This window comes from Cebus imitator, unplaced genomic scaffold (assembly GCF_001604975.1).
Source record: "Cebus imitator isolate Cc_AM_T3 unplaced genomic scaffold, Cebus_imitator-1.0 Scaffold408, whole genome shotgun sequence".
NCBI lineage: Eukaryota > Metazoa > Chordata > Mammalia > Primates > Cebidae > Cebus > Cebus imitator.
In genome coordinates, this window is record NW_016107723.1 from 2,586,081 (window position 1) to 2,602,762 (window position 16,682).

The 16,682-nt window shown below is 34.8% G+C and overlaps 1 protein-coding gene across 1 annotated transcript in view; it reads right to left on the reverse strand.

The window, feature by feature from the left end:
- Positions 1-16,682, reverse strand: part of SLCO6A1 (solute carrier organic anion transporter family member 6A1) — a 124,073-nt gene that overhangs the window by 86,503 nt on the left and 20,888 nt on the right. The window contains exons 6-7 of the mRNA XM_017509158.2: positions 6,023-6,141; positions 4,093-4,202 (exon numbers count right to left, since the gene is read on the reverse strand). Coding sequence (XP_017364647.1) covers positions 4,093-4,202; positions 6,023-6,141 — 229 coding nt within the window. The remainder of the gene's footprint in view (positions 1-4,092; positions 4,203-6,022; positions 6,142-16,682) is intronic.

The window sequence follows — 16,682 nt, forward strand, 5'->3', positions numbered from 1 at the left end:
CTCTCTAATATAGTTTTGAAAATCATGTTATTTAAATAAGATTTACATTGATTCTTCTATAATAGCAATTTACTTGCTTTCAAAGGAAATTCATTATTTTAACTACCAAAAGGAAGATGACTAAATAATTTGGACACCGGCTTCCTTTATTTTTTTGTCGACAATTAACAGTCACACAGCAATAATACCTCACATTCATTTTGTTTTTCACAGTTCACAAGATTTTTTATATCATAATATTCATTGACACTTCCTTGTTCATCTGAGTCCTAGTTTGCAAATACGTAGCTCCTCTGATAAGGCAGAAAACTGACAGGTGCGATGAAGAAAAATGATAAAAGGGTTGAGCTCTTTATTCCACACATTTAGAGTGAGCTTTTCCTCTGTAAAATCTTACTCCTTACCAAATTCCCTCCAGCATTTTTTTGCTTTTTTCTTTTCCATGTTCTTCCCTAACCTCCAAACTTTGTGTTTTTATTCTTTTCTAAATGTTTCTAATCTGTTTCATTCTTACATCTACAGAGGGATAGTTTTTGTTTTTATCCTCTGTTCTACTTTCTGATCTTAAAGTCTAATTCTAACTACTTTTATATTTATAACTTGTAACCTCGTGGATACTGTAACTTCATTAAAATGTTAAATGTTTTGTCTTTGTTTTAGCCTTTTAAATTTTATTTTACTTGCATGTATTTTATCTACTTTAAAATTATTAAAATTACTGATATTTTCATAAACTCTTTCCTTTTTATAAAAAATGTTTTAAAAAAAATAATGATCAGCAAAACATGGTAATCCATTCTAAAAATAGCTACTTCTCTGTCTCACTTTAATAAAAATTCATTACAAGAAAAGACTATTTTTTAAGATCTGTGCTAGATACTCAGGAGAAGTATATTTAAACAAGCTCCTAGTCAATAAGTCTTATAATGATGGTGATATATGATTTCTTTGTTGAAATGATTTTCTAGTAGTCCTTATGTCAGGAGTTTCTAAACAGCCATTGGATTTCAAGAAAATGATCCAAACCAAGTGTCATATGAGGAGCGGTAGAACCATAGAATTAATAGAGAAAGACAATTGGCCTTTAGCAAATTAAGCTTCTCTTACTACGCTTTTTTAGTTTTCGTATTTTCTAGTCAACTTTCCACTCTTTTTCAAGATAAAAGTAAACTTTGGTTACATAGTTTCCCCTAATTTTTTGTACAATTCTTTCCCTAATCTAAAATCAGAGCTATCTCACATAAGCCAAGTTCAAGACCAGCCTGGGCAACAATAGTGAGATTTCTCTACATAAAATTTAAAAATTAGCTGGGTATTGTGATGTGCACCTACAGTCCCAGCTACTCAGGTGGCTGAGGAAGACTGAGGCTGCAGTGAGCCGTGATCGTGCTGCTGCATTCCAGCCTGGGTGACAGCGTGAGACCCTGTCTCAAAAAAAAGAAAAAGAAAAAAAACAAACATTTTAAAAATTCTTTTGAACATATTTATAATAGTTTACATGAAATTTTTGTTTACTATATCCAACATCTGAGCCACCTCAGAGATAGTTTGTACTGACTTTTTCAAGATAGTTTGTACTGACTTTTTCATTATATGGGTCACATTTTCTTCTTCCTTTGCATTTTTCCTGAGGTTTTATTGAAAACTGGACACTTTAAATAATATGTTGTAGGTTTTCTGGATTCTGATTTCCCCACCCTCAGGAGTTGCGTTGTTGCTGTTTTCTGTCTTTTGCTTACTGCTTTTCAGGACTAATTAAATAAATTATGTCTCCCTGAGAGTGTGCAGCCACTGAAGTCTATGCTCTACTTTCAATTATTTTCTTCATTTTTAAGCCTGGCTTCCCATGAGTCACCCTAGGGTCAGTACACCTTGATGTCCACCCAATAATTGGGCTGGGGTTTTACTTAAATATCTTGGGTCAGTAGGGCTTCCACTTTTTGCTGAGGGGACCGTACATGGATTGGATCACATATTCAAACTTCAGGCAGTTTACAATCTGCTTTGACTTCCACTTTCTGTTTATGTAGGGACTTGTGGTCAGCCAAGAACCAGCAGATAACTGGGGCCATCTCTGACTTCTCCTGAGCATGTGAACAGATCCCCAAGAATGTATTAGAGCTTTCAAAGCCCAATATCATTGGCCATATATATCTTTTACATTTTCAGCTGGTTTACTGTTTACCCTAACCAGTATTGCTGCCTTTGGTAGCTGTGATGTTGGCCTTTTCCAAAGATTTGCCACTAATATTGTAATTGCTGTCCCAGGACTTTTCCAAGGAGCTCCAAATTAGAGCAAACACCTCAAATGGCAGGAAGACAATTGGCCTTTAGCAAATTAAAATTCTCATACTACTGCTTTTTAGTTTTCTTATTTTCTAGATCAAAGAAAATAGCCTTCTCTGTTACCAAGACATAGAGGACAGGAAGGGAAGAAAAGACAGTGGATACAGTCCCAAATTTAAATGTCACAGAGCCTACTCTTCTAGCCAATGTTCAATAACTCTTGAATAAATGCTTTCAATTTATTGTATGCCTTTACTTATTTTCCAGACTTTCAAAATAGTTGTTGACAATTCTGCCAGTTTACCACCACCTCTTGGAGGTAAGGATTTTCCATGTTTCTTGCTCTGCAATTCGAAAAGTTCCACCTTCTGATAAACTTTAAGAAGAAATAAGATATCTTCTAGGTATCTACTCAAATAGATGTTAGTCAGAAGTCTAAGATTGTTGCTAGGCATTATATTATTTTACATCCTGTCTAGCAATAATAATAAAATGCTCCATTTCCAAGAGAGAAGCATTGGAATTGGCCCTTTTTCTTTTCTTTTCTGGTATTAAACTTAAAAAAAAGCCTTTAAAACATTCATGTTTAAATTTTCTGAAGTGTTTTTAATAATTGTGTATTAATTTTTACCAATATGAAAGAGATTATAACTAACTGGCTTCTGCATTGTTACAATATATGTACATGTAATAATTTGATAAAAAATTAAATAAAAATCTGAATTAAATGTAACCAATTGGGATGATTGGTTTATGATCTGATTGAAAGAAAAACACAGAATAGAAACAAGTAAATAAATTTTGGATTTTATACAACATACACATTTGTTTTAGTATTAAACCAGTATAACAAAAGTGTGTGTATATATATATATATATATATATATATACACAAAACATTATAACAAAGGTCTATCAAAGTATTAAGGAGGGAGAAACTCATTTTTCCTGGGAATATAAGGTAAGATTTGAGAAATGTTTTTTTTTTTTATATATAATAGAGAAGAGAGAGAAGGACATTTTAAATAGAGGGATTAGCATTCTACTAAATTACAGGACTATAAAAATTACCTAATGTGTCAGGAAAGACCAAGTGGCTGGAATGTGGGGGAGAGAGGAATAAATGTCTAAGGAAATGGGATAGGAAAATTTAGTCAATGCTACTGTGAAGGATCTTGAAAGTCCTATTAAAAAGTATGAAATTCATCTACCAAGTAATCTGAGAAATGACTTGATACAATTTATATATGAGAAATACAATTCTGCAAACAACAGAAAAGATGAAGTTATGAATAGCAGAAGAGAAAACAAATGGAAAGTCAAATCATTATTTAAAAGTTGGTGTTTTTAAACTCCATAATATCTGTATTATAGACCTTGTTTCAGTTAGAAAAACAAAGATTTTCTTCATTTAATATTGAAATATTTTCCACAAAATATTATGTTTGTGGGACTATTTTTCAACTTCTAGAGTTCTCTTCTGGGTCACTTAAACATAATAAAAAGATAATGTTGATTCATACATGTCATCCCATTAAATGCTTGATTTCTTTCTGCAGAGAAAAAGTAAACATAAAATAATATAAAACTAAGAGAAATAGAAGGAAAGTACCTGGTGCCAATCGCTGACACTAGTCAAGTTATTAGCAAGGTCAGTCCTATTTTTTATCATCTGTAAAGTGAATAAGTTAGTTCAAAGACCTCAAAAGTTTCACCCAGATTTAGATTAAACCCTTTACGGGTATTTTCGTAAGTTCACTATTAGAAAATTACACAGGTCAACTTAGTTGGCTTGTTTTACTTTACCCAAAGGCCAGCAAATAAATCCTTGATACGAATTCCAAGTTCCAGATCTTTATGTTTTTTGTCAAACAAATGAAGCCGTTTACGTTTCCCAGCTCTTATCTGTGTTGAGCCTATATATTAACAAGTAAAAATATCTTATGACATATTCAAATAACTAAAACCCATATGTAAAACACACCTACACACCCTAATAAATTCAGTTAATCTTGAAAAGACAAATGAGCTATTTTTTAACAAGCTAAAGTCAATCTCATTAATCAAAAGACACAGTCTTTTTTTTTTTTTTTTTTTTTTTTTTGAGTTGGAATTTCGCTCTTGTTGCCCAGGCTGGAGTGCAATGGCGCGATCCCGGCTCACCGCAACCTCCGCCTCCTGTGTTCAGGCAATTCTTCTGCCTTAGCCTCCTGAGTAGCTGGGATTACAGGCACATGCCACCATGCCCAGCTAATTTTTTGTATTTTTAGTAGAGACGGGGTTTCACCATGTTGACCAGGATGGTCTTGATCTCTTGACCTCATGATCCACCCGCCTTGGCCTCCCAAAGTGCTGGGATTACAGGCATGAGCCACCGCGCCCGGCCAAGACACAGTCTTCTAAAACAGTATTTTCCTGAAGAACATTCTGTGATAATGAAAACTTTCCATATGTGCACAGTCCATTACTGTAGCCACTGGCTACATATGGCTATTAAATACTAAAAGTGCAGCTCCTATGACTGAGTGAATAAAATTTTAATTTATTTTAAAATTTAAATAGCCACACTTGGCAAACGGCTACCAATTTGCTCTAAAATATAAGAGAATAATCTTTGATACTATTAAAACTATTTTGTGCCAATGAAGTGTACTAAATAAGAAGAGTATTTGATTTATTTGACTTTACAAGTACTTTTCAGTGTTTTCAAGAAAATTTTAACAGTTATCATTGGATCTTACAACAATTCTGAGGTAGTCCATACAGTAAATGATGCATAAGTAGATTTAAATATGCTTCGGTTTACAAGACAACCTATGAACTCTAGATATAAAGCATTTTTAAAGGAAATAATGAGAACCAAAAATATGCACTAATTCTAATGAAATTCTGGGCCAGTTGTAGTGGCTTAGGCCTGTAATCTCAACACGTTGTGAGGCTAAGGTGGAAGGATAGCTTGAGGCCAGGAGTTCAAGACTAGCCTGGGCAACATAGCAAGACTTCATCTCTTAAAAAAAAAAAAAAATTTTCAAACTTGCTGAGCATGGTGGCATGCACGTTTAGTCCAAGTTACTCTGGAGGCTGAGGCAGGAGGATGACTTGAACCCAGAAGTTTGAGGCTGCAGTGATCTGTGGCCATACCACTGCACTCGGCCTGAGTGACAGAGGAAGACTCTATCTCAAAACTAAAGAAATAGGCCAGGGGTGGTGGCTCGTACCTGTAATCCCAGCATTTTGGGAGGCTGAGGCGGGTGGATCATGAGGTCAAGAGATCAAGACCATCCTGGTCAACATGGTGAAACCCCGTCTCTACTAAAAATACAAAAATTAGCCGGGCATGGTGGTGCACGCCTGTAGTCCCAGCTACTCGGGAGGCTGAGGCAGGAGAATCTCTTGAACCCAGGAGGCAGAGGTTGCGGTGAGCTGAGATCGCGCCACTGCCCTCCAGCCTGGGTAACAAGAGCAAAACTCCACCTCAAAAAATAAAAATAAAACAAACAAAAAAAACCCTAAAGAAATAGAAATTCTGGCACACAAATCAAATAATATTTGGCTATAATGCTGCTTTATTTGCTTAAATAACACTAGCATTTGACACTCTATCTCTATTACAAACGACTACAGCAAGAGGCATACTCATTTTTTTTAAAATGTAGTATAGTTATTTTCTGAGAAGAAGAACTATGGACGAAGAAACTATTATCCTCTAATTTAGTAAATGACATTTTATAGTCACCTGGCATATTGTTTGGAAAGCATGACAATGGGATTAACATACACCATGCAACAAGAGCGGCATAAAGAAAAATAATCCACCAAGTCCATTTCCAATCTGGATCATCATTGTTTGTAGTGCTTTAATAGAGAAAATGAAAAAAAAAATCAACTTTAGGTATTTTATTACAACAAAACCATAATCAGAGTGGAAAACCTGAGAGTGAGGGAGGGAGGGTTGGAGAGTGAGACAAATGAAACTTTTTGTTAATTTGTCACTATTGTTTGTTTTGTTGAAAGGGAGTAATTGTGAGTCCCCAATTATATGCTTCTGTTTTGTCTTATAGGATTCTAATTTTTCCCCTTTTCCTTCTTTTCCTTGGTATCACTTGGTAGACACAAAAGTACTCACTCAAATACTCACAAAAGGTACTTGTTTGTTCCTATTAAACTTTTCTTTCTTCACCAGAAGCTATATATTTGGAACACTATCTTTTTAAATCTTCTCTCTCCTTTAAAATCATTCTTAAAAATCAAGCACTTAGACCTTTATGGCAAGCCTGGCCCTTTATGTTGCACAACTGAAACCTTTTATGGCATTTAACCCTTTCAGTTACAAATACATTGAAATCCCTTTCTTCTAGTCCCTTCTCTGAACTCTCAGATTTAGTGTGAATGTATCCTTCTAGTTATTATTCCAAATTCACCCGTAGAACCCTTTGTTAACCTCTCTGTCTTCTGTCTCTCTGCAATTTTTATTCATCTGCCTTTGCTCACCATAAAGCCTTGCAGTGGGGAAGGTGATATGGGAAAGTAAAGGATCCTATGCTGGGATTTGTTATTATTCTCTTTTTAGTCATAATTATTTTGCAGTTTAAGCCTACTTTGTCTTCAGTTAATACTGAAGCCATGGATTTATGAGAATTTTGTAAAGCTATTCTGTCATTTAGGGAGGATATTAGGTGAAGTTGATTAATACATAGACACCATTGTCTTCCACTCTGCACACATTTAAGACCCCCTCCAAACAGCCATTGCGGGAAAATGCCTACATTGACAGTAAACATAGTTTTGGAAGTGCTGGGTTTTCATGAGTGTTTCTATTGCCAGCCAAGACCTGGTGAGTAACTTGCTTATAGGCCTTGTGTTTTATAGAATGTATACAGCCTTATTCACTGATGGGACAACTCATTATCCACTGCAAGCATTATTAAGGAATAGAAATTCCACTTTTCATAGGGTTGTAGTCTTTATTTCCATTACCCACTTGTCATACATATCTGCATATGCTACACTCAAGGACTTTCAATTCCAGATTGTTACTAGGGCTGCATGTTTCCTCATTGATTATCATATTCAGGAGTTTTTTTTTTTTTTTCACTTTTGAACCCAGCTATGCATTCTAACCGTATACATTATATTACATATGATCATTACACATGTATATATAATTGTGTACCCAGAAGAGGTAGGGAAATCAACTAAAAAAAAAAAAACCTATCAATTGGGNCATTACACATGTATATATAATTGTGTACCCAGAAGAGGTAGGGAAATCAACTAAAAAAAAAAAAACCTATCAATTGGGGAAAACAATATAAAGGTTACATATAAAATATGGAGATTCCACACACAATATTTTAAAAAGTATGAAATGCCTAAGAATAGGCTTAATGAAATATGTTCAATAAAGGAAATTATAAAATTTTATTGAAGGGTATAAAGGAAGAACAGAGAAAATAGAGTAGCATATCATATGTATGCAAAGATAACAGTCCTAATGTGGTCCATAAATTCAAGTAATTTAAATCAAAATGCTTTGATTAAAACCTGAGATTATAGAATTTAGATGGAAGAGTCATTTTGCAAACAGGGCCCCAATGTTGGATGAAAAACAATAATAAATAGGTACTTCTCCTACTAAATAGCAAACTATACAATAAAGTTTAAATAACTAAAACATTGTACTATTGGCATGGGAATAGAAATGTATATCAGGAAACAGATTACACGGAACAAGAAGAAAATCTATGGATACAGGTAAATTTAATTTATGATGAAGATGGTATTTAATATCCATAAAAATCACATAATGATACATAAATGCCATCAATGCAATTAGATATCATTTTGAAGAAAAAAAGAATCTTGGCCCATGTGTCTTACATGCAAAAATAAACTGAAATTGAAAGTTAAATATAAACATACAAACACATTTACAAAAGTACTGAAGAAAATATGGTCAAATATTTTAATAATGTTATAGAGCATAAGAACTTCTTGTCCTAGCCAGAGCAATTAAACAAGAAATAAAAGGCATCCAAATCAGTAAAGAGGAGGCCATAACGTTGCTGTTCACTGATAATATGATTATATACCTAGAAACTGTAAAGACCCATCCAAAAAGCTATGAGAACTGATGAATGAATTCAGTAGAGTTTCAGGATAATATATCAATGTACATAAATCAGTAGCACTTCTATACACTAACACTGACCAACCTGAGAAACAAATCAAGAACTCAATCTCTTTTACAACAGCTGCAAAAAGTAAAATAAAATACTTAGGAACATACCTAACTAAGGAGATGAAAGACCTCTACAAGGAAAACTACAAAACACTGCTGAAAGAAATCATAGATGACACAAACGGAAGCACATTCCATGCTCATGGATGGGTAGAATCAATATTTTGAAAATGATCATACTGCCAAAAGCAATCTATAGATTCAATGCAATTTCCATCCAAGTACCAATGCCATTAGTCACAGAACTAGAAAAAAAAACACTCCTAAAATTCATACGGAACCAAAAAAGAGCCTATATAGCCAAAGCAAGACTAAGCAAAACTAACAAGTCTAGAGGCATCACATTACCTGATTTCAAACTATACTACAAGGCTATAGTCAGCAAAACAGCATGCTACTGATATAAAAATAGATACATATTCCAGTGGGACAGAATAGAGAACTCATAAATAAAGCCAAATATTTGCAAACAACTGATCTTTGACAAAGCAAATGCAAACCTTAATTGGGGAAAAGACACCCTATTCAACAAATGGTGCTGGGATAATTAGCAAGCAACATGTAGAAGAATGAAACTGGATCCTCATTTCTCACCTGATACAAAAATCAACTCAAGATGGATCAAAGACTTAAATTTAAGACCTGATGTTATAAAAACTCTAGAAGGTAACATTATAAAAACTTTTCTAGATGTTAGCTTAGGCAAAGAGTTCATGAACAAGAATCCCAAAGCAAATCTCAAAAGAAAAAAAAAAAAAAAAAAAAGTAGATAAAATCTAAACAAAATGCTTCTGCACAGCAAAATAAATAATTAACAAACAAACAACCCTCAGAGTGGGAGAAAATATTTGCAAACCATGCACATGACAAAGGACTATATCTAGAATCAACTAGGAACTCAAACAAGTCAGCAAGCAAAAAGTCCAATCAAAAAGTGGGCAAAGACATCAATAGACCATTCTCAAAAGAAGATATACAAATGGCTGAGAAACATGAAAAATGCTCAGTATCACTAATTATTAGGCAAATGAAAATTAAAACCACAATGAGATACTACCTCACTCCTGCAAGAATGGCCATAATTTAAAAATAAAAATTAGTAGATATTGGTGTGGATATGGTGAGAAGGGAACACTTTTACACTGCTGGTGGAAATGTAAATGAGTACGACCACTATTGAAAACAGTATAGAGATTCCTTAAAGAACTAAAAGTGGAACTAGCATTTGATCCAACAATCCCACTACTGGATATCTACCCAGAGAAAAATAAGTCTTTATATGAAAAATATACCTGCACATGCATGTTTATAGCAGCACAACTTGCAGTTGCAAAAATATGGAACCAGCCTAAATGTCCATCAACCAATGAGTAGATTAAAAAAATGTGGTATATATACACCATGGGATAGTTACTCCCCTGTAAAAAGGAACAAAATAATGGCATTTGCAGCAGCCTGGATGGAACTGTAGATCATTATTCTAATGAAGTAACTTAGGAATGGAAAATCAAACATCATATGTTCTCAATCCTAAGTGACAGCTAAACTATGAGGATGCAAAGGCATAAGAAAAGTGTAACGGACTTTGGGGACTAGCAGAAAAGGGTAGGATGGGGGTCAGGGATAAAAGACTACACACTGGGTAGAGTGTACACTTCTCAGGAGATAGATGCACCAAAATCTCAGAAATTACTACTAAAAAACTTCTTCACATAATAAAAAAAAACCCACCTGTTCCTCAAAAACTATTGAAATTTAAAAAAAAAGAACATCTTAAGCAAGAAAGAACATTAAAAGTTTATGAAAAGAAAAATATTGACATATTTGATTATATAAAAACTTTTAAAGTTTGTATAATAAAAGATACCATATGCAAAGTTTAAGGACAGGTTGGGAGAAATTATTTGTCACAGATCTAGCAAATAATTAACATCCATAATAATAAGTGAAGAATTTTTATAAATCTATAAGAAATAATGAACCAATATAAAAATAAGAAAGGAAATAAGCAGCAAATTCAAACTTAAAAAATACAGAAGGCTAATATACATACTGAGTCCTAACAATACATTCTCTTTGAGTAATTTAATAAAAGGAACTATAAAGTGTAAAGAAATCCGTATAGGAAAAGATGGTATTCTGGATCTCGCAACAGAAGAGAGCCATTACCACCTGAAAAGGTGCCTGAAGAGGCAAGAGGAGACAGAACTTAAGTGAACTATACAGGTGGTTGTATCTGAGAGTCATAAGACAAATGTAGCCTTTATTAAAGAGACACCACCAAACCATTGAGATTCATCAGGAAAGGAGAGGAAAGAATAAATATCCAGATTTAAGTTTCCTCATGCTCTCAGATCTCTTGCCAATGCTCTTCACAAGCCAAACCTAAAATTAAGCTAGATGATAAAGGAGCCCATTAATATTGTCTGTAATAGGTCAACCTCCTTAGGTACAGAGCAGAGTGGAGAAAAGTAGAAAGTGGAACAATCGCAGCAAACTGATGCTATCCAACCCAATCCATCACTTTTGTACCTCAAAATCTATTATTGTTCTTTGCTGGAAAAAAAAAAAAAAAACCTGGGTGAGTACAGTTCTTGAGATAGATACACCAAATCCTGTCAGCCACTATACAATAATGGGATTCTAACAATTCGAATATACTTACAACTGAAAACTAAAACTTTGTTGTAAGAAGATGTTGTTAGTGTCCCATTTGTATTATCTCAGCTAGGCATTCATCACTCTCATGTATAGCAAATGAATAACTTTGAATAGCAGGAACTCTATGCTTGGCCCAGGTCTCAAAAAGCAGGTCAGAAATACCCAGGGGTTAATATTAACCCCAGGAGCATCATTTGACCAACAATTTCCAGGAGTTAGTAGATATATATCCAATCTCCTTTAAGTGGCTGCTGGGATAACTCATATCTTATACTGTCCGCCAGAGTCTCCAGCAGGATTGAGTACTAATTTCTTCAAGCAGTAAACTGCTCAATATAATGAACACTTTATTGTCTTTTTTATCTTCCCTTGCTTATTTCCCCACTACCCTATCATGCTTCCTAGTATCATCTCTCAAATTTATAGTGTGTACTCATGTATTTACCTCAAATTATTTGTCTCAAGCATCTTGAGACAAAGGTATTGCATCTAAAATAGTTACCACTACCAGGGCTCATCATATAACCTAGAAGAATAAAAATTAGAAGGAAATTAACACAAAGCCTAGTTGCCACCATCCCTGCATCATTATTAGTGACAAGGTCTAAGTTTACCATCACATCTGCCTTCTTTTACCACCTGTTGTATGAATGCCTTACCCTCAGCTAGCACCTTGGTTGGAAAGGATACTTCACCTGTTGAGGTGACCCAACTATTGTCCTATTCCTATAGGATCTGAACCTTAGTGGTATTTTCTTTAATAAGTTGAGGCAGTTATTTAAAGAGAATTACTGGGCAATGTGAATACTAAGAATCAGGTAAATCCCCTGGATTTCAAAGTTATGACTGTCTCTGTTATATAGCAGAAACCCATTCCTCCCCAACCAGTAACTCAAAATATTCACATTAGTTAGTATTGTGATTCTCTTTTTTTAACTTTTAAGTTCATGGCTACATGTGCAGGATATGGAGGTTTGTTAAATAAGTAAATGTGTGTCAAAGGGGTTTGTTCTACAGATTATCTCATAAACCAGGTATTAAGCCTAGTATCAATTGGATACTTTTTCTCATCCTCTTCCTCCTCCCACCCTCTGCCCTCCAGTAGGCCCCAGTGTCTGTTGTTCCCCTCTATGTATGTTCATCATTTAGCTCCCACTTATAAGTGAGAACATACGGTATTTGGTTTTCTATTTCTGCATTAGTTTACTAAGGATGATGGTCTACAGCTCCATTCATATCCCTGCAAAGGACATGATCTCATTCATTGTTATGGCTGTATAGTATCCATGGTGTATATGTACCACACTTTCTTTGTCCAGGCTATCATTGATGAGAATTTAGGTTAATTCTATGTCTTTGCCGTTGTGAATAGTGTTGCAATGAACATACATATGCATGTGTCTTTTAAATAGAATGATGTCTATCTTTGGTATATACCCAGTAATAGGATTCCTAGGTTGAATGGTATTTCAGTCCCTAGGTCTTTGAGGAATTACCACACTGTCTTCCACAATGGGTGAATTAATTTACACTCTCACCAACAGTGTAAAAGAGTTCCTTTTTTTCACAACCTCACCAGCATCTGTTATATTTTGACTTCTTAATAATCATTGTGACTGATGTGAGATAGGACTTCATTGCGGTTTAGATTTGCATTTCTCTAATTATTAGCAATGGTGAGCTTTTTTACATATGTTTGTAGACCACATGTATGTCTTCTTTTAAGAAGTGTCTGTTCCTGTCCTTTGCCCACTTTTTAAGGGGCTGTTTGTTTTTTCTTGTAAATTTATATTCCTCACAGATGCTGGATATTACACCTTAGTCAGATGCATAGTTTGACAAAATTTTCTCCTATTCTGTAGTGTGTCTGTTTACTCCGTTAATAGTTTCCTTGGCTGGGCAGAAGCTCTTTCGTTTAATTAGATCTCATTTGTCAATTTTTGCTTATTTTGCAATTGTTTTTGGTGTCTTCATCGTTAAATCTTTACCTGTGCCTATTCTGGAATGATATTGCCTAGGTTTTCTTCTAGGGTTCTTATAGCTTTAGGCTTTACATTTAAGTATTTAATCCATCTTGAGTTGATTTTTGTATATGGTATATATGAAGTTATAATTTTTTTAAACCCTATCTTTACCAAAAATACAAAAACATTATCCTGGTGTGATGATGCATACCTGTAGTCCCAGCCACTCTAGAGGTGGGAGGATCACCTGAGTCCAGGAACTGAGGCTGCAGTGAGTTGTGATCATACCACTGCCCTCCAGTCTGGGCGACAGAGTGAGACTCTCTTAAAAAAAAGTAACAAAACTGGAGGCATCATGATATCCAGCTTCAAACTATACTACAGGGATACATGGAACCAAAAAGAGACCAAATAGCCAAGGCAATCCTAAGGAAAAATAATGGAGCTGGATGCATCACACTACCTGACTTCAAACTATACTACAGGCTATAGTAACCAAAACAACATGGTGCTGGTACAGAAAGAGACACATAGACCACTGGAACAGAATGAGCTCAGAAATAAGGCTGTATACCCACAAGTATCTTGAGTTAATTTTTGTATATGGCATAAGGAAGGGGTTCAGTTTCTGCATATGGCTTGCCAGCTCTCCAAGCACCATTTATTAAATAGGGCATCATTTCTCCATTGCTTGTTTTTGTCAGTTGTGTCAGAAGTCAGACAGTTGTAGGTATGTGGTCTTATTTCTAGGTTCTCTATTCTGTTCCATTGGTTCATGTGTCTGTTTTTGTATTAATACCATGTTTTGGTTACTGTGGCCCTGTAGTATAGTTTGAAGTCAGTTAGTGTGATGCCTCCAGCTTTGTTCTTTTTGCTTAGGATTGCCTTAGCTATTTGGGCTCATTTTTGGTTCCGTGTGGATTTTAAAATAGTTTTTTTCTAGTTTCATGAAGAATGTCACTGGGAATCGCATTGAATCTGAACATTGCTTTTGTCAGTGTGGTATTTTCTCGATACTGATTCTTCTCTGTGAGCATGAGATGTTTTTCATTTGTTTGTGTCCTCTCTGATTTCTCTGAGCATTGGTTTGTAGTTCTCCTTGAAGAGATCCTTCAATTCCCTTGTTAGCTGTATTCCTAAGTGTTTTATTCTTCTTGTGGCAATTGTGAATGGGGATTCATTCATGATTTGGCTCTTGGTTTGCCTGTTGGTGATGTATAGGAATCCTAGCAATTTTTGCATGTTGATTTTCTATCCTGAGGCTTTGATGAAATTGCTTATCTGCTTAAGAAGCTTTAGAGTTGAGATGATAGAGTTGTCTAGATATAGGATCACGTCATCTGCAAACAAAGATAGTTTGACTTTTTCTCTTCCTATTTGAATATCCTTTGTTTCTTTCTCTTGCCTGATCGCCCTGTTCAGAACTTTCAATACCAAGTTGAATAGAAGTGGTGAGAGAAGGTATCCTTGTATTGTGCTGGTTTTCAAGGGAAATGCATCCAGCTATTGCCGGTTCAGTAGGATATTGACTGTGGGTTTGTCATATACGACTCTTATTATTTTTAATTATGTTTCTTTAATATGTAATTTATTGATAATTTTTAATATGAAGGGATGGTGAATTTTATCAAAAACGTTTTCTGCATCTATTGAGATAATCATGTAGTTTTTGTCTCTAGTTATGTTTATGCGATGAATCACATTTATTGAGTTGTATATGTTGAACCAACCTTGCATCCCAAAAATGAAGCCTACTTGATCATCGTGTATAAGCTTTTTGATGTGTTGCTAGATTTGTTTTGCCAGTATGTGTTGATGATTTTTGCATTGATGTTCATCAAGTATATTGATCTGATGTTTTCTTTTTTGTTGTTGTATCTCTGCCAAATTGTTGTATCAGGATGATGCTGGCCACATACAGTGAGTAAGGGAGGAGGCTCTCCTTTTCAATTATTTGGAATAGTTTCAGTAGGAATGGTTCTAGCTCTTCTGTGTACAACTGGTAGAATTTTGCCGTGAATTCGCCTGGTCTTGGGCTTCTTTTGATTGATAGGCTACTTATTCTGCCTTTATTTCAGAACTTGTTATTGGTCTGTTCAGGGATTAATTTCTTTCTGAATCAGTGTTGGAAGGACATATGTGTCTAGGAATTAATTCATTTCTTCTAGATTTTCTAGTTCATTTGCATCAAGATGTTTGTAGCAGTCTCTGATTACTATTGTACTTCTGTGGGGTCAGTGGTAATATCCCCCTTATCATTTCTGATTGTGTTTACTTGAATCTTCTCTCTTTTCTTCATTATCAGTCTAGCTAGCTGTCTATCTGTTTTATTAATTCTTTCAAAAGACCAGCTCCAGGATTTTAAAATATTTTTAAGGGTTTTTCATGTCTCTGTCTCCTTCAGTTCAGCTCTGATATTGGTTATTTCTTATCTTCTGCTAGCTTAGGGGTTTGTTTGCTCTTAGTTCTCTAGTTTCTTCAGTTTGATTATTAGGTTGTTAACTTGAGATCTTTCCAGCTTTCTGATGTGGGCTCTAAAGTTCCCTCTTAACACTTCCTTAGCTGTGTACCAGAGGTTCTGGTATGTTGTATCTTTGTTTTCATTAGTTTCGAAGAACTTCTTGATTTCTGCCTTTATTCCATTTTTTACCTAAAAGTCCTTCAGGAGCACGTTGTTCAATTTCCATGCATTTGTATGGTTTTTAGTGAATTTTGTAGTCTTCAGTTCTATAAATAATTTGATTGTTCTGTGGTCCAAGAACCTGTTATGATTTCAGTTCTTTTGCATTTACTGAGAAGTGGTTTATTTCTGATTATGTAATCAATTTTAGTGAAAGTTCCATGTGGCAATGAGAAGAATGTTTATTCTATTGTTTTGGGGTGGAGAGTTATGTAGATATCTATTAAGTCCATTTGATCCAGAGCTGAGTTCATGGCCTAAATATCTTTGTTAATTTTCTATCTCAATGATCTGTATAATATTGTCAGTGTGGTGTTAAAGTTTTCCACTATTATTGTGTGGAAGTCTAAGTCTCTTCAAAGGTCTCTAAGAACTTGCTTTATAAATCTGGGTGCTCCTGTATTGGGTGCATATATATTTAGGATAGTTAAGTCTTCTTGTTGAATTGAACCCTTTACCATTATGCAATGTCCTTCATTGTCTTTTTTGATCTTGGTTGGCTTAAAGCCTTTTTTGTTAGAAACTAAGATTACAACCCCAGCTTTTTTCTGTCTTCCATTTGCTGGGTAGATTTTTCTCCATCTCTTTATTTTGATCCTTTGTGTGTCTTTGCGTGTGAGAAGGGTCTCTTGAAGACAGCATAGCAATAGGTCTTGGTTTTTTATTCAACCTTCCATTCTGTGTCTTTTAATCAGGGCATTTAGCCCATCTATATTTAAGGTTAATATTTTTATTATTACACGTGGATTTGATTCTGCCATCATGATGATAGCTGGTTATTTTGCAGGCTTATGTAATTGCTTCATAGTGTCACTGGTCTCTGTACTTCAGTGTCTTTTTGTAGTGTCTG